The sequence below is a fragment of the Palaemon carinicauda genome, chromosome 16 (genome assembly GCF_036898095.1).
Source record: "Palaemon carinicauda isolate YSFRI2023 chromosome 16, ASM3689809v2, whole genome shotgun sequence".
In the NCBI taxonomy this organism is placed as follows: Eukaryota; Metazoa; Arthropoda; class Malacostraca; order Decapoda; family Palaemonidae; genus Palaemon; species Palaemon carinicauda.
The window spans coordinates 5,544,881-5,565,143 of record NC_090740.1 but is presented as its reverse complement, the minus strand read 5'-3'; the positions used below and the strand labels follow the sequence as shown (position 1 = coordinate 5,565,143).

Sequence of the window (20,263 nt, the reverse complement as noted above, 5' to 3'; positions counted from 1 at the left end):
GAATAAGAATATAAATGATGAATGCTATGTATTCAAAATAATATAAAGTACTGTCATGGAATTTATTGGGATGAAATGTATAAATACACGTTTTTTAAACTAAATCAGACAAGTATTAAGTATGAAGGTCTGTCAGTGAGGAAATTTAGTTCTCATAGATTGCTTTAAAGTTAACGAATATACATTAAGAATGGGTAATAAGTACTGTATGTGAATAACTATAACTAAATGTGATAGGGCTGCCAGCCATAGTTTTACTTTTGATGATGTGGTTTGACTTTAATACTTTGAATAAAGTGTTCAAGTACATTAGTAAAAGATACTTAGCCTATTGATTACTCAGGTTTTAAGTTTTGTTATACCTAAGGTTTATAAAGCCTAACCCATAGATATATTGAAAGAGGACGTGGTTCTGTAAATGGATTTATAGGTTAGCCAAGATGTGGATTTTATATTTTATTATTATTATTATTATTACTATCCAAGCTACAACCCTAGTTGGAAAAGCAAGATGCTATAAGCCCAGGGGCTCCAACAGGGAAAAATAGCCCAGTGAGGAAAGGAAATAAGGAAATAAATAAATGAAGAGAACAAATTAACAATAAATCATTCTAAAATAAGTAACAACGTCAAAACAGACATGTCATATATAAACTATTAACAACATCAAAAACAAATATGTCATAAATAAACTATAAAAAGACTAGGAATCAAAACTTGTCTTGGTCTCATAGATGTCGATAGAAAGATAAAGTTAAAGAAGTTGAATAGGTGAGTGGGGAGAGGCTGAAGGGTACAGCTAAAAATTTAAAGACCCACTGTTAACCCTTTAACCCCCAGGCTATTTGGAAATTTCCAACCCTTAATCCCCAGGGGGTTATTTTTTTTTCAAGTACATTTTGCAGTATATTTTTTTTAAATTGCTCTAACAGCCTTAATTTTTGTCATAGAGAGGTCATGTTAGTCTCATTCTCTTGGAAAATGCCTGAAATTTTTTCAAAAAATTATAAAAAATATGAAAAAAAAATTTTTTATGCCATTATTTTGCTAGGACGTACCGGTACGTCCATGGGGGTAAAGGGATGCCTTTGTGAAACGTACCAGTACGTCCTTTGGGGGTAAAAGGGTTAAAAACCTTCTCTATAGTATTATTTGTAATACAGTATGTTACACATGGTATGTGATAAGTAACTCTTGTACTTAGTTAAAACATTGTAATTTTCCCTTTTCTCACAGGTACAGCGGTTATGAATTGGAAGTTTGGTCTCTCGGAGTTACTCTGTATACGTTAATGTATGGTGAAAATCCTTTCTACGATGTTGATGAAACAATCAAAGCTGACTTAACCTTTCCATATGTATACTCTGAAGGTGAGTTCTGCATTATGGATTTGAACCGTTCTATATGTAGAATGGTACTGCGTGGGATGGTTTATCTTATAATGTTCCATTTAAAAAAAAAAAGATATTATTTACATTACCAATGTAGTTATGTTCTCTATATTTATGTTGATATACATATCAATGAACTCTTTCTGATTGGGGATACCTTAACTAGACAGGGACAGCTAGGTTGGTTTGCTGTGAGCTACCACACAAAAGTCGCCTGCCATCATCAATCCAAACCCCAGACATGAATTGACATGTCTGGGGCCTTTGACCTGCAGTGAACTAGAAATGGCTGAATTAGTTACATATTTATATACTACATACTGTAACACTTATATACATTTAGACTATGATAGATACACACACAGTATAATATAAGATATAAGAACCAGTATTTGTAAAATGGTTTGACATTAAATTGATAAGGCGTGACATTGCTTAGCTTGGCTCATTGATCAAATTATCAAATCATTGCTTCCAAGCTAACATAAAACCAGTTCTTGAATTTTATTTAGGGAATTTAGAAATTAGGCAAAGAATAGCAATTTATGTTTGGACGGTGTTCTTGTTTCAGACTTGCGTTCTCTTCTAACTGGGATGCTAAAGAGAGACGTGAAGGCTCGAATGACGCTTCCTCAAGTGGATAGTCACCCATGGACCAAGCAGCCATGTGATATAGAAAATTATAGATTTCAAGATGTTGTCAGATGTTGTAAGTATCTTTGATATTGTGTGAGGAATTTGTGTTATGGCTTAGCTTTTTGGATTATTATGGCAAAAGCTTTGATTATACTGTACTGTATACAGTATTACATTTAGCAGTAGGTTAGTATATTTTTTATCTTTATATTCAGCGAACGGTTTTGATAGTTTTCATAAAATTTAATTGATGATTACCTAATCTTCAATATTTATTGTGCACAGTTACCAGGTCTTAAAGATTGATTTATCTCACACGACTAAGTATTAGTGTAATATATTTAGTATGTTTCGTACTACATAGTATTTTAGTAACAAAAAACTAATTGAAATATGTTTCACAGCATATGATGAAATTTACCCAAAGAAATATATTACCGACTACGGCGAAAGCGACACCTCGCTGTCGACAACATCCCAAAGTTTTATGTATGAAGACACTTCACAAATGAGGAGATCGTTGTCATTTACACCTCAAGGAAGTAAAAATGATAATGATGTTGCGTAAGTATGATAAATTTTTTTGTTGCAAGCCATGAATTATACATACATATACCAAGGCATTTCCTCTAACTTGGGGGGTAGCCGACATCAAATAAATGAAACAAAAAAAGGGGACCTCTCCTCTCTACGTTCCTCCCAGCCTGACAAGGGACTCAACTGAGTTCGGCTGGTACTGCTATGGTGCCACAGCACACCCTCCCCAGTTATCCACCACAGATGAAGCTTCATAACGCTGAATCCCCTACTGCTGCCACCTCCGCGGTCATCCAAGGCACTGGAGGAAGCAGTAGGGCCTACCGGAACTGCGTACAATCGCTCGCCATTCATTCCTATTTCTAGCACGCACTCTTACCTCTCTCACATCTATCCTCCTATCACCCAGAGCTTTCTTCACTCCATCCAGCCACCCAAAACTTGGCCTTCCTCTTGTACTTCTCCCATCAACTCTTGCATTCATCACCTTCTTTAGCAGACAGCCATGAATTATAGTTTGTTCCAACACGGAGTACATACCTCGAACTAGTTTCTTAGGAGTATCTGGGATCTCCTTCCTAACCGACCAAGAATTTTGCGCAGTCCCCCCATCTCCATTTTCCCTTGTTGGGTCCCTCCGTAGCAGAGGGATACGTGCCCTGAGGCGACCCGGGGTTAGTGCGTGGGTGCGCTACTGGGTCATTGTCGTCAGTAAGCAACTGGTCGCAGCGTAGCTCACATCTCGCCGCTCTCTCACATCCCGTCCGACCCATCATTGTGTTCCACGTGTTCCCTTTGTGTTTTCCCATTCCTATCCCTTACTTGTGTTGCTTGTGGTTATCCTCATGGAATCCCAATGCTGTTGTCCCGGTGCCAAGGCCGGTAAATCATGCGGTGCATGGCTCTTTAAGGTTAACGTCGATCCGCACATGTTGTGCACCACATGTCGAGGCAGTGTGTGTTCGCCTGATTCCACGTGTCCGGAGTGTGAGTCCTGGCTGGAACTTCAATGGACGTTGCACGGCACCAAGAAGAAGAAGGCATCGAAGCGGTCACCGAAGAAACTTGGTCTCGGTTCGATAACGTCTCCTTCAGCTCCTTCTGAGAGCGGTTCCCCTTCCCCTACCCAGAGTAGGGGACGAGGTAAGTCCGTTGTGGGGAAACAGCCCATTGCTGCTCCCCAGGAGTCTGATATTGATAAATCCAAATGCATTGTGCCTACGCAGACGAGTGAGGAGTCTGCTATTGTTCCGGGAGTGCTTTCGGTAGACAAGTTTCTGGGGCCTGCAGGACCCGTCCTGAGTGAGGATCCGGTGGGGGGGGGGGGGAGCTCAGGGACACCAGCTCCTTCCCCACCACCTTTGCAGTGTTATTCAGGTACAGCGACTACAGAGGGCGACCAGGACAGGACAAGACGAGCCACGTATTCTTCTGACCCGGATTCCATTGTGTGGACGGCGTCCTTGCGGCAAGACGAGGAGTTTTCTGGCTGGTTTGCCTCACTTGGGTCACTGCTCACACCTCCGGCGCCTTCTGTTTCGCTACCTCCTGATGTTATGCAACCCGTCACCCCGGTAGCACAATTGCAAGCCCCCATGTTGGTGGCAGAGGATTCAGGGTTCTCGGATAGCTCCTCTTCTTCTTCGTCTTCCTCGGACAATACCTCGTCCTCCAGCTCTTCGTCGTCGGAAGACTCCAGCGACCAGGAGATGAAGAAAAAGAAAAATCGAAGAGGAGGAAGTCGAGCGCGAACTCAGGCCCGTCTAGGAAGAAGGACATAAGTTGCTAAGAAAAAGAGCAAGAAGAAGAAGAGGGCAAAATTGGGTAAGTTAGTTATTCCCCCTTGTGGGTCGAACATGGCTCTTGCCGTTCCAGTGCCTGCCTTGGCGGTTGCTGGAGCCGCTAACTTGCCTTTGCCCTGTGCCTCTTTGGCTCCGTCCCCGCTTTGGATGCAGCCGTTGGTACACGCTAGCTTTTCTTTGCCCTTGCCCGGCAAGTCACCGGCTCCATTCATTCAGCGGATGCAGCCCCTGACTCAGCCCAGCAGCATTGTTCCCATGCCCAACGTCTCACCGGCTTCATCCATGCATCGGATGCAGCCGCTGGCACAGCATGGCAGTCACTCGCCACGGATTCCTCCAGGAGGGGGTAGGCCCATGACGGCTACCTCCTCCTCGAGGGTTCCATCCGTGATGGAGATAGCCGATCCGTCGAGTCCTCCGGATGCCAGGGATACGCCCGCCCCCACGGATTCATTTGTGATCGAAGAATCAACCGGCACGGCAGATCAAGTGATAGTGAGCTTAGTGGATGCTGGAGATTGTTCACCTAATGAAACATCCTCATACAGAAAAGTTTTAGCCCTTATACGGCATCACCACAGACTGGATGAGCCCAAACCATTCTCGGAGCAGGCCTGGCTTTCGGGTTTGGGTAGGATGGTGGACAACCCTATACAGCTGAAACCATCCTTGACCCTACCAGTGGCTCCAGACGTGTCCCTGGGCATGGACCACGTCAACTGCTTTGTCTCGGGACACAAGAACTCCCTCAGGGCCCAAGGGTCCTTCAAGCTCCTGCCTGGGCCTAGGACCCAGAAGAAATTTTATGTGCCGGACGGGCTGCGTTGCGGCTCTGAGCCAGGGCAGCATGGACGACAGGATCCTTACTGCCCCCGTGGTCTTCTCACAGGCGGAGGCCACTGTGATGGAAGACACGTCTCAGGACATCATCAATGTGGCCTCCTGGTTGGACCTGTGGGCATGCACTTTATCAAGCTTTCACCTCTCCCACGATCTCTCTGTGCCTGAGAATCAAGCCCCAATGCATGAGCTCATACGCTGTGGGAGCAAGGCGATGAAATTCTTGACATTCCAGTCCTTAACGCAAACAGCGAACTGGATCTTGAGAAGGAGAGACAGTTCTAAACAGGCTCTCTCGTATATTCCCCAAAGGAGAGGCCAAGTTCCTTCGGAATGCTCCAGTGTGGGGTGAGACCCTGTTCCCCCTACAGACGGTAGCAGAGACCATGGAGAGAGTGGGGAAACTGAAGGACTCGGTTAAGCCTAAGCAGCCAGCAACAAGACGCCGTCCACATAGGAGACCGTCTGTGGACAAGGCCTACCCGTCTACGCCACCAGCTAGACAGGAGGCCTCCTCCCCTTCTTGGCATCAGTCCTCGCGGCCCTCCCACAGAGGTGGTGCCCCAACCCAAGCCCTCTTGTGCGCAAAAGTACTTGGGCTCGAGACGAGGCCTCTCAAGCCGTCTCCCCAGAAAGAGATAGGAAGCAAGGCCCCCTACACCTTCCCACTCCACAATAGGGGGCGATGCCTCAAATACCTTTGGCAAGCATGGCGGGACAACGGTACGGACCCATGGTCCGTGTCAGTCCTCAGGGAGGGATACAGGATTCCCTTCCTGACGGAACCTCCTCCTGATTCCTGAGCATCGGGCGGAGTGGCTTGCCCCCAAGGATCACATGAAGAGAGCAGCCTTGCAGGAGGAGGTGTCGGCTATGTTGAACAAAGGAGCTCTGCAACCTGTCTGGGAATCGTCCCCTGGGTTTTACAGCAGGCTCTTCCTGGTGGAGAAAGCTACGGGGGGTTGGAGACCAGTCATCGACCTCTCGGCCCTGAATAAGTTCATTAGAAAGACGTCCTTCAAGATGGACACGCCGAAGTCGGTACTGGCAGCCTTGAGGGAAGGGGACTTCATGATGTCCCTGGACCTCAAGGACGCCTACTTTCAGATCCCCGTACACCCCTCCAGCAGGAAGTTCCTCAGGGTGAAGTGGGGAGCCCAGTCTCTGCAGTTCAGGACCCTCTGCTTCGGCCTGTCGACGGCACCTCAGGTTTTCACGAGGGTATTCACCGGAGTATCAGCCTGGGCACACGAGCAGGGCATTAGGCTGATCAGGTACCTCGACAACTGGTTGCTTTTTTCAGCCTGAGAGGCAGCCTTAAAGGAGCAGGGGGCAAAGCTGTTACAGTTCTGCAGGGAACTGGGGGTTACCATCAATCTGGAGAAGTCCCAGTTGATCCCCACCACCAGGATGACGTACCTAGGGATGGTCCTGGACTTCCAGGTAGCAAGGGCATTCCCCTCTCAAGAGAGACTGGATAATCTAGACCAAATAATTTGACCATTCCTAGCAAATGCGCCAGTGAGGGCCAAGGATTGGCAGCGACTCGTGGGCCACCTGGTCTTGTTGGAGAAGCTAGTTCCTCAGGGGAGGCTCAAGCTGAGGCCGGTCCAATGGAATCGGAAGGATCTCTGGCCACCAGGAGACCCGCCTCAGTCCTTAGTCATGATGACCCCAGCCACTAGAAACATGCTCCTCTGGTGGTCCGACAGGGCAAACACCCTACGGGGCATGCCGTTCGCTTCCACTCCTCTGGAGATATTGCTCTTCACGGACGCGTCAAAGGATGGGTGGGGAGCCCATCTGCTCGAAGAGACAGCAGAGGGAAAGTGGTTCCGGAGGGGAAGCTTCTCCACATAATCCTGCTCGAGCTGCTGGCGGTTCAAAAGGCCCTCGCAATATTTGCCCGTCGGCTGCGGGGAAACGCAATAGCTCTCATGTGCGTCACATCATTCTCACAGCCCGGTTCATTCCGGGGAAGAGAAATGTCCTAGCCGACGGCCTCAGCAGAGCAGGGCAAGTAGTGGGGTCGGAGTGGTCCCTACACCCACAGGTGGCCCAGAAGGTCCTACAGTTGTGGGGCTCACCGGTGATAGACCTGTTCACCACAAGGCTCAACACGAAGCTCCCCGTGTTCTGTTCTGCAGTGCCAGACCTGGCAGCAGCGTTCGAGGACTCCTTGCAGCACCCATGGGACGGACTCGACGTGTATGCCTTTCCCCCCTTCGGGATTCTCAGGCAGTTGCTCAACAGGCTGAGGCAATCAAGGGCAATAAGGATGACTTTGGTAGCGCCCTGGTGGCCGGAGAGGGAGTGGTTCGCGGATCTACAGGACCTGGCCACCCTTCCTCCGTGGCCCCTACCAGTATAGGAAGACCTTCTGCACCAGCCTCACTTTCGAAGGTTTCACGAAAACCCTCAGTGCCTCCAGCTACACGCGTGGAGGTTATCGAGCGCCTGTTGAGAAAAGAAGGATACTCGGGGAAGACGGCTTCGAGGATGGCAGGGTATCTGAGGAAGTCCTCGATCGTGGTATACCAGGCCAAGTGGACCACGTTTGTGAAGTGGTGTGCCATGCAGAACCTGAAGCCTCTGGATGCATCAGTCCACAAGATTGCAGACTTCCTGGTCCACCTGAGGGACGACCGGGGGGTCTCCATTCCAGCCATCAAGGGGGTCCGAGCGGCCCTGGGGCAGGCCTCTCAGCTCAGAGGCATCGACCTGGGAGCCTCTCGCTAGATTACCATGCTCATCAGAAGTTTCGAGCAGTCTTTTTCACCCTGCGCCGCTCGGGTCCCGCAGTGGGACGTAGCCGAAGTTCTCAAAGTTTTGACAAGACGTCCCTTCGAGCCCCTCAAGGATATTCTAGATAAAGACCTCACCCTCAAGACGGTGTTCTTGCTGGCTCTGGCCTCAGCCAAGCGCGTGAGTGAGCTCCACGGCTTGTCATTCGAGGTCTCGCACTCGAAAGGGTGGAAGGACCTGTCCTTTAAGTTTCTGCCTGAGTTTGTGGCCAAAACGCAGAACCCGGCCATTGCAGACCCGAGGTTCGAGGGGTTCTCGGTCCCGGCCATCCCTCACTCGGACAACCCGGAAGACTTGCTCCTGTGTCCAGTCAGGAAATACCTCAGCAGGACAGCCGGACTCCGGCCGGGCATCAAAAGTCTGTCTGTCTCCTCAGGCCCGGTAAAGAAGGCCGTGTCGACGAACACGATCTCCTTCTGGCTTTGGCAAGTCATCAAAAGAGCTTACGCCAGTGAGGGGTCTGCAGTCCCTGGTACCCCGCGACCCCATGATATTAGAGGTCTTAGCACTTCTTTGGCCTTTGACAGCAACATGGCAGTGGGCCAAATCATGCGAGCAGGCACATGGTCCAGGCAGTCCACCTTTACGGCCCACTACCTGAAAGACTGCACGAGGAAGTCCCTGGACTCCTCCTCCATTGGACCAGTGATTTCCGCCCTTCAACAAGTTTAGGGTTACGGCCCCGGGTAGCCCAAGAGAAGTAATTGCGAGCGACACAGGTTCCCCCCTTACTTCCCTTTCCTTGCTACCCTTTCCCTTCACTTCCCTCCTCCCACGTGAGAGATGGATGTTTTGGAAGCCCATGCTCGGATTATTTATAAAGGTGAGTTTATACAAACAGGTAGACTTTTGCGTGCTTCCCCTGACTCTCCTACCCTGGTCTTTATGTCGTCTGGACCTAGCTGCCTATGTAGGTCCTATGCCCTTGGATGGTAGTGGTGGGTCTTCCAGCCTGTAAGTCCACCCCCGTCTCCTAAAGTGTAAGTCTCCTAAGAAAGTAGTTCGAGGTAAGTACTCCGTGTTGGAACTAATCACAAATTTTAAGTAATTTGTATTTTTCCTAACAGTACTCACCTCGAACTTATTTTGGGTTATTGCCCATCCATCCTGCCCCAGGTGCTAATTGCAGGTGTTTGAGGTAGAGACTCATATGCTTACTGACGACAATGACCCAGTAGCGCACCCACGCGCTGACCTCGGGTCACCTCAGGGCACGTATCCCTCTGCCATGGAGGGACCCGACAAAGGAAAACGGAGATAGGGGGGACTGCGCAAAATTCTTGGTCGGATAGGGAGGAGATCCCAGATACTCCTAAGAAAGTAGTTTGAGGTAAATATTGTTAGGAAAAATACAAATTACTTAAAATTTGTGATGTTTATATACTAGATGCAGTATAGCAGTGTATTTAGTTTTGTAACTGTTATCAACATTCATGACTACTTTCTTTACATGTAACTGAAGGATAGGTTTTAACCTATAACCATATTTATAATGGTTTATAAGACATTTGCCTCATAGAATCTCTTAGTTACCTGTTTGCATATGGCTAGGAAATTTATGCTTTAATACTCTACTATACTCTGTTTTCACATACAAAGCGATCTTCGTCTGCATTTTTCGATATACAAGTTTTGGGGAATATTTATAGGATGATCTCCTATATATATTTTAATAGAGGAACTATTAAGTTTAAGATGATCAATATGAAATAAGTCAGTTAAGGCATCATTAAATTGTTTAACATCAATTTATATACAGTACAGTATACAAAGACAAAAAATTCTGAAGTTCTGCCTTTGTTTTCTAACTTTATAGACCTGGATACCTTACTTTTAAGACTAAATACTATGTTGAATATCACTGATACCCACTCCCTAAGTTTAGCCATTGCTATGTTCTGGCGTGAAATACAAATGATCGTCCTTAAAGTAGGAATATGTTTTCAGCGCGAGCTGGACGTCTTTTGAATCATTTAACAAGGCAGTTGAGTGACAGGTCGGAGCGAGGGCGAGGAGCCCCCACCTCACTATCTAAAGCTCTTCACTTTTGCTTTTGGTCGCAACAAGTACAGGCGTACCTTAATCAAACTTTTCATTTTCTTTTTCAAGAAGGGAATGATGGCTAATGACGGCTTTGATTGAAGCAAGAGACTCGTACATGTGAGGATGCACTTTACGTCTGGTTTTTGTTAAAGTGTCTGTAGATCCACACACTGCACTTCTTAGGGGCATGGTTATTCACAATCATTTCTCTGTGTTGAGTGGAAGCCATGGCCTCCTATGCTTTTAGGGTGAGAAAGAGAGCTATTCTTTCTCCCGTTCATTGAATGTATATGCTACTGCTATGCCTACATTTACACCCCTTGCTCGGTACCTGTGGAGTATGCTTCAAGACCAAAGAGCCCTCAGAGGTGCTCGGCGGGCTTTTCAGATTCTGGTGGTGTGTAGGTTCTCCTCCAGTGTTCACCGTACCTCATCAGAGTTTTGAGGCTCTTTTCCATTTGTGTATACCACTGACGATTAATGTGACTTGAAGGTTTTGGTCTCCTTAGGATTTTCAGGTAGACTCCCCAGTGCCAGTATCTCTCTTAGTGATGCCAATGGTGAAGGGCATGGCCAGTTTGTTGCTGTTGTTCGGGTGACTACTGTGATGTCTGCAGTGGTTTCCCTTACTTGAGTGTAGAGTAGCTGTTGGGCTGAAAGGATGAGTTGCCCTGGTGCCTGGGGGTTCCCTGTGCATTTCCCCTGACTTGGTCACCCCTTTACCTCCTCTTTCCCCTTTTGCCTGGGGGTCTTGGGCTTCCGCTCCACTCTAAGTGTGCCTATCCCCGTGACAGTGTTCCCCAGTGTTGTGGTTTCTGTTGGAGGAACCCCTATAGTTTCTCCCCTCATGGGAGCATTGCTCTCTTCGTCTTAGACTCTTACATCTGCTTGCAGAGCCTGAGATGTGAAAGTTGGAAAAAGACAAATGTACGATTCCTTCTTTTAACTCCTCTTCCTTGTTGTCGTTCTTTACTTCTGACTCTGTACAGACTTAAGCATGGTCTTTTGATGGAATGGTAGTCCCCCTCTGCTTATGCCTATGAGGAGTTTCAAACTGTTTTATTGATATCAGTACCTCAGGGCCCGATGGGGGACATGTCCCTCGTCCTCAAGGCTCTGACTCTTACATGTTCTAGCCTTTGAGAAGGTTTTAGTCAAGGTTCTGACTCTCATGATTGTTTCTGCTTCCCTAGTGTTGGCAAAGATTCTAGGAAATTTACATGGTCTGACTACCTTAGTCTCCCCCTGATAAGAAGTGGAAGGAGGTCCTTTAGTTTGTTGCTAGGTTACATGGCCAAACTGCTAGGACGTGATCCCCAGGTTTGAGCCCCTCTCCATATTCTTTCTACATGAATCCTTGAGTGGCAGACTGAGGAGATGCTAATTTGTCACGTGAGGACTCTTTGTTACTATCCGAAGAAGATCCGGCACCTCGGACCTGAGTTTCAGCAACTTTTCCATAACACTGGCAGAGCCAAGAAAGACTTGCTTTGTACATAATCTCTTTCGAACTTTGTAAGTCAATCCGTAATACATATGCCGTGACTGCTGAGAGGGTCGAGGTACCAGCTAGGACCGTAACTCACAAAGTCTGGGGCTTTGCCCTACCCTTGCCTTCAAGAGGAAGCTTGCAGTTCGCCTTTAATCCACAGAGGTATCGACAAGTCCTTTAATGTCTTTGGACTTGGTTGTTTTGTGGCTTCTAAGTAGATGTTTAGCGAGCCCAGCTCCCTTGCAGGATGGTAGCATATTGTCTATGGTAACGGATAGATTGACATTTCTAGGGAAGTAAAAGAACAAACCAGTTCAGTTCTAGGGGTACTTGTGACCCAACAAGCAGTGACTCCCTACTTTGTGGACGATGTTTTGTATTGTGCTTAGGAGCCAATCACAAATTTTTGAAGTGATTTGTAATTTTCATAACTATCCTTTAGTTTAAACATCCCTTCGTAACTACCCCTCTCAGTCCTGAGCTGAAAAGTCATATGAAGAGAACTTTTGATGACAGGTAGGGGTTGGGCCTGGACGGCTCACCCTCAATTCCACTTGTTGCTTAACTGCTTTGTTAAACGATTCAACAGCCGTCCAATTTGTGCTAAAAATATATTCCCTACTTAAAGTACTCAGCTTTGTATAGCTAGGAAATTACAATTATTGTTGTTATCATTATTGATTTTATTTTTGATATCACTATCATTACCATTTCTATCATTTTAGTATTATATTAATATTACTGTATTATAATGGTCATTGATTATTATTCATAACCCTACTGTAAACAAATAAATGAGAAACTAAGAAAGGGAAGAAATTAAATATAAAAAGAAAGAACTGCAAGTAGAACGAAAATGATTTGATTATCAACAAATAGTAAAGTTCATTGGAAAATTGAATGTAAATAAAGGAAAGGAGAAAAAATGGAGAGTTTTAAATTAGGAATTTTAGGACTCAATTGAGGACACTGTTTATAGTATAGGCATCACTCAGCATAATGTTGATAACACCCAGCAGATATAAATAAAGTAGATAATCATAAAGAATAAGCAGAAATAATTGAATCAATGAGGCGATGAGATACTTTCGCTACAGAGGTCCTGGGTCCTTTTATTACCTACATTGTACTACATTAGATCATTTTCTAGTTATGGGTCATTTTTACTTTGCCTACACATACATCAATTAATCTGGTCTATTTTTTACTCGTTCTCCGCTTTTCTCACTCCTGTCAACGCTTAGGATAACCAAAAAATTTTCCTTCACTTGTTGGGTTAACCATCGCACTGTAATTGTTCACTGGTTACTTTCCTCTTGGTAAGGGTAAAAGGGTAAAAGAGATTCTTTAGCTATGGTAAGCAGCACCGCTAGGAGGACAAACCATTTGTTCTCTAGTCTTAGGCAGTGTCATGTCCTTTGCACCTTGTTCTTCCATTGTCTTGGTTAGAGTACACTCGGATGCACTGTTTCCGTATTTCCTTTCCTCACTGGGCTATTTTCCCTGTTCTAGCCCTTGAGCTTATAGTATCCTGCTTTTCCAACTAGGGTTGTAGAGGCTAGTATGATAACATTGTCATTTAATTATAGGATGTGTGTACAAGTAAATTATTTATATAAAAAAAGCCTCTACTTTTAAACTTTTATTTGTAATTTTGCTTTGCTCTCTAGACGAATGCAGAGGTCAGCCACGTCCCTGAGTTCCTCCCGTTTAGCATCAGAAATGTCAGAAGAGGATAACATATATGACCACTCGCTGTCAATTGGAGCATCGAGAAGTTCTACCTCACAGTCAATGTCTTCAGTAAGGTATGAGATATACAAGGGTTATTTAGGAAGAATCTTCTTTTGCATTACAGTAATTATTATTTTACACTAATTTGTTTAGCATCTTTCAAAGAAAGTCTAGTTATGATTACCTGTGGAAATCTGTCAATTACTTCCAAGAAGGTTCGTTGGATAATTGCTGATTGTAATGTAGCTTTTCCCATAAGAGCAAATTGCATAGATATTTAGGTTCTAGCTCTGAGGCCCCAGCTCCATTGCTTTCTGCTTTGTACTTTTTGTCTTTTACCTTTGGACACTCCGTTAAATGTCTAACTTCTTTTAACTTTGCCATGATGCATGTTCAGTTCTTGAGAAAATACTAGATATAGTAATAAGATAATTTGCTTACAAGGTTGTTTTTATTTATGTAATAAACCCATGACACATATGGTTTCTTAATTGACTAAGAGTAGCAAGGCTAAATGGCTCTTGACATTTTGACTTTTGGGAGCCCTTACATTTACATGCTGGGAACCCCCTCTCCTGTATCTACATCCTGTGAGACAGCAGAACTGTGATGTATGGATCGGAGTTGTGGGGAATGAAAGTGACGGAGAGACAGAAATTGAATGTGTTTGAGATGAAGTGTCTAAGGAGTATGGCTGGTGTATCTCGAGTAGATAGGGTTAGGAATGAAGTGGTGAGAGTGAGAACTGGTGTAAGAAATGAGTTAGCAGCTAGAGTGGATATGAATGTGTTAAGGTGGTTTGGCCATGTTGAGAGAATGGAAAATGGTTGTCTGCTAAAGAAGGTGCTGAATGCAAGAGTTGATGGGAGAAGTACAAGAGGAAGGCCAAGGTTTGGGTGGATGGATGGAGTGAAGGAAGCTCTGGGTGATAGGAGGATAGATGTGAGAGAGGCAAGAAAGCGTGCTAGAAATAGGAATGAATGGCGAGCGATTGTGACGCAGTTCCGGTAGGCCCTGCTGCTGCCTCCGATGCCTTAGATGACCGCGAAGGTAGCAGCAGTAGGGGATTCAGCATTATGAAGCTTCATCTGTGGTGGATAATGTGGGAGGGTGGGCTGTGGCACTCTAGCAATACTAGCTGAACTCGGTTGAGTCCCTTGTTAGGCTGGAGGAACGTAGAGAGTAGAGGTCCCCTTTTTGTTTTGTTTCATTTGTTGATGTCGGCTACCCCCCAAAATTGGGGGAAGTGCCTTGGTATATGTATGTGTACATATACCTTATCTACTAGTTTGTCGGTAACTGCTAGGAAGTGTGTGGTAGACAAAGTCAGATTTTCAATCTTCATATATATATATATATATATATATATATATATATATATATATATATATATATATATATATATATATATATGTATGTATGTATGTATGTATATATATATATATATATATATATATATATATATATATATATATATATATATATGAACTAAAAACAAATGAACTACTGATTTGAATAACAACAGCTGCTTTGCTTCCATTTCATCTTTCATGCTATAGTACATACATACATATACCAAGGCACTTCCCCCAATTTTGGGGGGTAGCCGACATTAAACAAATGAAAAAAAGGGAACCTTTCCTCTCTCGTTCCTCCCAGCCTGACATGGGACTCAATTGAGTTCGGCTGGTACTGCTAGGGTGCCACAGCCCACCCTCCCCCGTTATCCACCACAGTCATCATGCTATAGTACTGTACAAAAACAAACACCGTAATTGTTACAAATGCTGTTAAGTAGAATATGACTGATATATTATTTGATTATACATCAGTTTATGAAAATGTAAACCAAATGATAAAACACTCTCCTAAAATCATGAAATATGTGATTCATCCCAGCAAAACTTTCTCTCTTTTCACTCTACTGGAGCAGATAATGTGGTAATTAATGACTCTTTACTTCACAGGAGTACTATAACTGTTGATTCATCTTCGTTCTCATGTTGTTCACCTTCATCTGCATCAACCGATAGTAGTAGCGACTCCTCCACTCAGCTAGATTCTACACCTTCGTCTGTGTCAGGTATGATCATGTGTCCCTTTTGAAATGCTAGCTAATGAATGATAGATTTGTAAAATAGCTGTAGACAGAAATTTATTTTGTTTATTCATGGCATCTTCAAGAAAAGGCATCATGTTCTATATTTTGTTAATTTTAATCCAAGTACTGTATTATTAGAAGTAGCAGGCTAAATATCCCCAAAATGGAAAGATAACATGAGTAGCCTACTCGTTAGAATATTGTGAACGTTGGGCTGTTTTAGATGTTTATTTGGGTAAAGTAACTATTCGTACCTCACTTCACAACTCTTTTTCAAGTACAGTAATTGATTCCTTCAGAGATATCCGTTGTCCATTTTGCAATAGAATTGATCTCCCATGTTTGTTGTTCAATGTTTTCTTTGGCAGTCTTTTGAAATATGTCCTATACCTTTTATATGCTGTTTGGTGTTCTAGAGTATACCTACCTTTTTTTAATTCAGCAGGAGCATTTCATAACATTTTCAAAACAGCACATAAAGAGGGTGTGAAAAAGCAACCCTCAGTGAGAAAGTAGTTCTTAACGAAGGAAATGTCTTTCATAGATTATCGTCTTTGTAGTATTGGGAGGTAAGGAGTTTGTTAGATTAATATCATAAGAAAATTGATAGATTATGCCCATGGTATTTGCAGGGTGTGGTTTTACAGTGAATTGAAAATTAAGGAGGATTTATTCTTTAACTATTACCATGTTCCCTCTGTATGAATATTTTCCTATTGACTTTATGCGGCCCCTATGTCTGTTAAGAGTTTTGATCAAGTGATTTTTATTTTACAATATTAATACAATGTATCTAAGAAATATACTTGAGACTGTTATTATTAATATTATTATTATTATTATTATTATTATTATTATTATTAGCGAAGCTACAACCTTAGTTAAAAGCAAGATGCTATAAGCCCAAGGGCTCCAACAAGGAAAAATGGCCCAGCGAAGAAAGGAAATAAGGAAATAGATAAATGATATGAGAAATAATAACTAATAAAATATTTCAAAAACAGTAACAACATGAAAACATATTTTATATATAAAATATAAAAAGACTTGGCATAGACTAGCAAACTGTCCTGTCTTAGTTTTTTATTTTATAAATTAAGTGGAGTTGCAACATTTATAGGGTATATTCCTTAAAACTATTTGAAGTCTATAACAGATACATTAAATTAGATATTTACATGAACCTTACCTTCAAATGGGAAAGGTTATTTATTACAAGTGTCAACGGGACGACCTCTGAACCAGGCAAGACAGTCATATGTATTGCCAGTGCCTTAATTGATTGGTAATGTATATTTAGACGGGATTTAAAAAAAAGTGCTGTCAGGAAAAAATTTGACCCTTTCTTTAAATCCGTTATATTGGACTCAACGTTGTGAGACCAACAGTCAGCATTTCTCCAGGTCTTGACCCTTGGGCCTATTTATAAGGACAATGAGGGAGGGAGTTTTATATTACATTAGGCAAACAATTTTGAATTATGTCTGATGGTTCCTTCATATCCATTTGTCTTTTGTGGATACTTCAACAGAAGCCATTAATAATGCTCCTCTTCTACTTCATTTCTGTCTCAGTTAAAGGGAAGGGGACCAAAAGAGTTCCTTAAGTATGCCTAAACCTCACAGAATCTATCATTGCTCCTCATGGTAAAGAACAAAATCTGTCATATCCTGAAATGGGGGTAGTGGCGTCAGTGTACCTCATTGTGGTGCACTATAGGAGTTATTTAAAGCTCTTTGTATCATCCTTTAGGCCCCTATTTACACTCTCCTTTTAGTCTTCAACTTTACCTACATTCCTACTTCCTTTCTTCCATCTTGCTGTTCAGCTTCTTAACCTTTATTTTTCAATATTAATCTTACCCGATGATCATGTAGCTGTCAACTCCGTTGCCCGACAGAAATCTAAGGTCGGGATACGCCAGCGATCGCTATACAGGTGGGGGTGTACACAACAGCGCCATCTGTGAGTAGGTACTCAAGTACTTCTTGTCAACAAGAACTCAATTTTTCCTCTGTCGTGCCACCGGCAAGACCTACTTGGATACGCTGTTGATTCTGGAGTTGTTGTTCACGATTTGGTGATGTATTCACTCTAGAGTTTAGCCTTCGCTATTCAGGAAGCTTTATCATTAGCTTAGCTAGCTTTTGGAATTAATTTGGTTTAATTGTTAACGAACTTTGCTAGATTTTGGAATTCCCCCTTGACTACTTCTACAATTCAAGATGTCTGACCAGTCTTAAGTCCCTAAGTACAGGCAGCGTAGCGTTAGGGCTTGTTCTAGGCGTCTTCCGAAGGCCTCCATAGATCCTCACACCGTTTGTTCCAATTGTAGGGGTAAATCCTGTCAACTGGAAGATCGATGTGAGGAATGCGCTGGGCTTTCGGAATTCGATTTTAACGAATTCCTTAAGAATGCACGTAGGTTAGAGAAGGAGAGAATCAGGAGGAGTTCTTCTCGCTCTGTGGATTTTTCCTCTCCCCATGCCCCTCAACCTTTTCCTTCCCCTGTAGTGGTGACTCCCGACCCTGCTACTAGTGCTCAGCCATCCATGGCGGATATGATGCGTGCCATTCAGGCTCTCGGTGACAGAGTGGAGTCATTGGCTAATGACCGTAATCAGCTTTTGGCAGATGTCAAAGAGCTGAAAGCGAAAAGTGCAGTGGGAAGTGTTATCAGTGCTAGTGATGTGAAAAGTGTCAGTGTCAGTGTTGCGCATGAGGGTACATCTGTGCGTGCCAGTCGTCCTCCCAGTCCGGGACCTCTTGCAAGCTCCCAAGCCCAGGGGAGAAGCAATGTCGAAGGACCAAAGGGTTCGGCAGGCCTTGATCAGCGTACGGATGTATCCTCAGTGGTTGCGGACGTATCTGTCAGAGATCGTCCCATCCACACACAGACGAATGAGCCCTACCATTCCTCGTCTGTGGAAGAAGTTTCCAGGAGGAAACGATGGACCAAGGTTTCACGACCGCTCAAGCGTAAGGTCCCTTCCGAGCGAGTCCAACGGCCCAGGTGTAGCCACTGGGTCAGTTCGGACTCGCCGCAGTCTTCCGATGACTGCACACCTCCCAAGAGAGGTAGAGTGGTTCCACAACAGGCTACTGCTCCGTCTGTTGCTGCTCCAACCACGGTAGACCCTAAGTGGTCCATGCTGCAGACTATGCAGTCTCAGCTTGCTGCGTTCATGCAAGAGTATCATGCTGAGAAGGTTGACACTGCACCTGTTAACCTACAACCCGCCGAGGTTGTGCGCTCAGCAGAGACTGCGGCTGCCTGCTCCCACACTCCACCTGTGAGAGCTCCACCACCGATGCGCAGTCCACCCTGCCAGACGCATGTTCTTGCTGCACCATCCGTTGACATGCGTGAGCTACCGCATCAGCAGTGGGAAGGTGCTGTAGAGCTGCCGGGTTCTGACACTATGCGGCATGCTCCGCAACCCATGCGGCATGCTCCGCATCCAATACAGCATGCTCCGCAACCCACGGCAACCCCTCCCACACACCAGCACTCTGCTTTTGTTGTTGCCAGCTCGCAGACTGACCAGCAGCGGCATGATGTTGGATCCGCAGCAGCTACGCATGCACCCGTACTGCCGGATTCAGCCGTTCAGCTTTCTGCTCTGCCTTTGCCACTTCCTACTCAGCTTTCGGATGATGGAGTATCAGATGACGAAGCTGCACATTTGGATGAACCGCACTCCGACTTCGAAGGGCCCAAGTCTACGCCTCCCTCCTTAGACTTTCGTAAAGTCCTTGCCTTGTTCAGGGACTTGTACCCAGAGCAGTTTGTGTCTGCAACCCCTCGCTCTCCTCCCTCCGAGTTTGCTCTGGGCATGCAGTCTGCTGCTCCTGCCTTCACCAAGCTTGTTCTCGCACGCTCATCCAAGAGAGCTTTGAGGGTTATGGGAGAGTGGTTGCATTCCAAGAAGCAACTGGGAAAGACTGCTTTCATCTTTCCGCCTACCAAGCTTGCTTCCAAGTCGAGCGTCTGGTATGCCACGGGAGAGGAACCCGGCTTGGGAGTTCCTGCCTCTGCCCAGGGCGACTTCTCAAGTCTGGTTGACTCTCCCCGCAGGTTGGCTATGAGACGATCGAAGATCTGCTGGTCCTTTTCTGACATGGATCATCTGTTGAAGGGAGTCTTTCGTGCCTTCGAGATCTTCAACTTCCTCGCTTGGTGTTTGGGAGCCTTAAGCAGAAAGACTTCCCCTTCGGATAAGGACTCTGCCATGCTGATCATGTCTAGCATGGACAAAGCCATTCGGGATGGGTCTGGTGAGCTTGCGGCTTCGTACGTGTCGGGGGTGCTTAAGAAGAGAGAACATCTTTGCTCCTTCTTATCGGCTGGTATCACCCCTTGCCAGAAGTCAGAGTTGTTGTTTGCTCCTCTCTCCAAGTGTCTGTTTCCGGAGGAGCTGATCAAGGGGATGGCTGCCTCGCTTATCCAGAAGGATACCCATGATCTGATGGCATCTTCCGCACGTAAGGCTAAAACCTTACCTTCCGTGCCTAGACCCTTCCGCCCTGCAGCAGTAGACACACCTGCAACTAGGTTCATCCCGCCCTTTCGTGGCAGAACCTCCAGCAGAGGAGGTACCCGTGCCGACAGTCACCGTGGCAAATCCAAGAAGGGTTCCAAGTCCGCAAAAGGCAAGTTCTGACTGCCTTCCTCTCCAGACAGCAGTAGGAGCCAGACTCAAGACCTTCTGGCAAGCTTGGGAGAGCAGAGGTGCAGACGCTCAGTCTGTGAAGTGGCTAAGGGAGGGATACAGAATTCCGTTCTGCCGCAGTCCCCCTCTAGCTACATCTCCCATCAACCTCTCTCCCAACTACAAGGAGAAGGACAAGAGGCTAGCGTTGCAACAAGAGGTGTCGCTCT

General features: G+C 45.1%; 1 protein-coding gene across 6 annotated transcripts in view; it reads left to right on the top strand.

The window, feature by feature from the left end:
• Window positions 1–20,263, top strand: part of Pask (PAS kinase) — a 131,493-nt gene that overhangs the window by 83,442 nt on the left and 27,788 nt on the right. For 4 of the 6 annotated variants that reach the window (XM_068389570.1, XM_068389573.1, XM_068389572.1 and 1 more), the window contains 5 exons: window positions 1,237–1,370; window positions 1,963–2,100; window positions 2,432–2,591; window positions 13,217–13,354; window positions 15,248–15,363. In XM_068389570.1, the coding sequence (XP_068245671.1) occupies window positions 1,237–1,370; window positions 1,963–2,100; window positions 2,432–2,591; window positions 13,217–13,354; window positions 15,248–15,363 (686 nt within the window). The remainder of the gene's footprint in view (window positions 1–1,236; window positions 1,371–1,962; window positions 2,101–2,431; window positions 2,592–13,216; window positions 13,355–15,247; window positions 15,364–20,263) is intronic. The other 2 variants (XM_068389575.1, XM_068389574.1) reach the window with 1 other exon arrangement.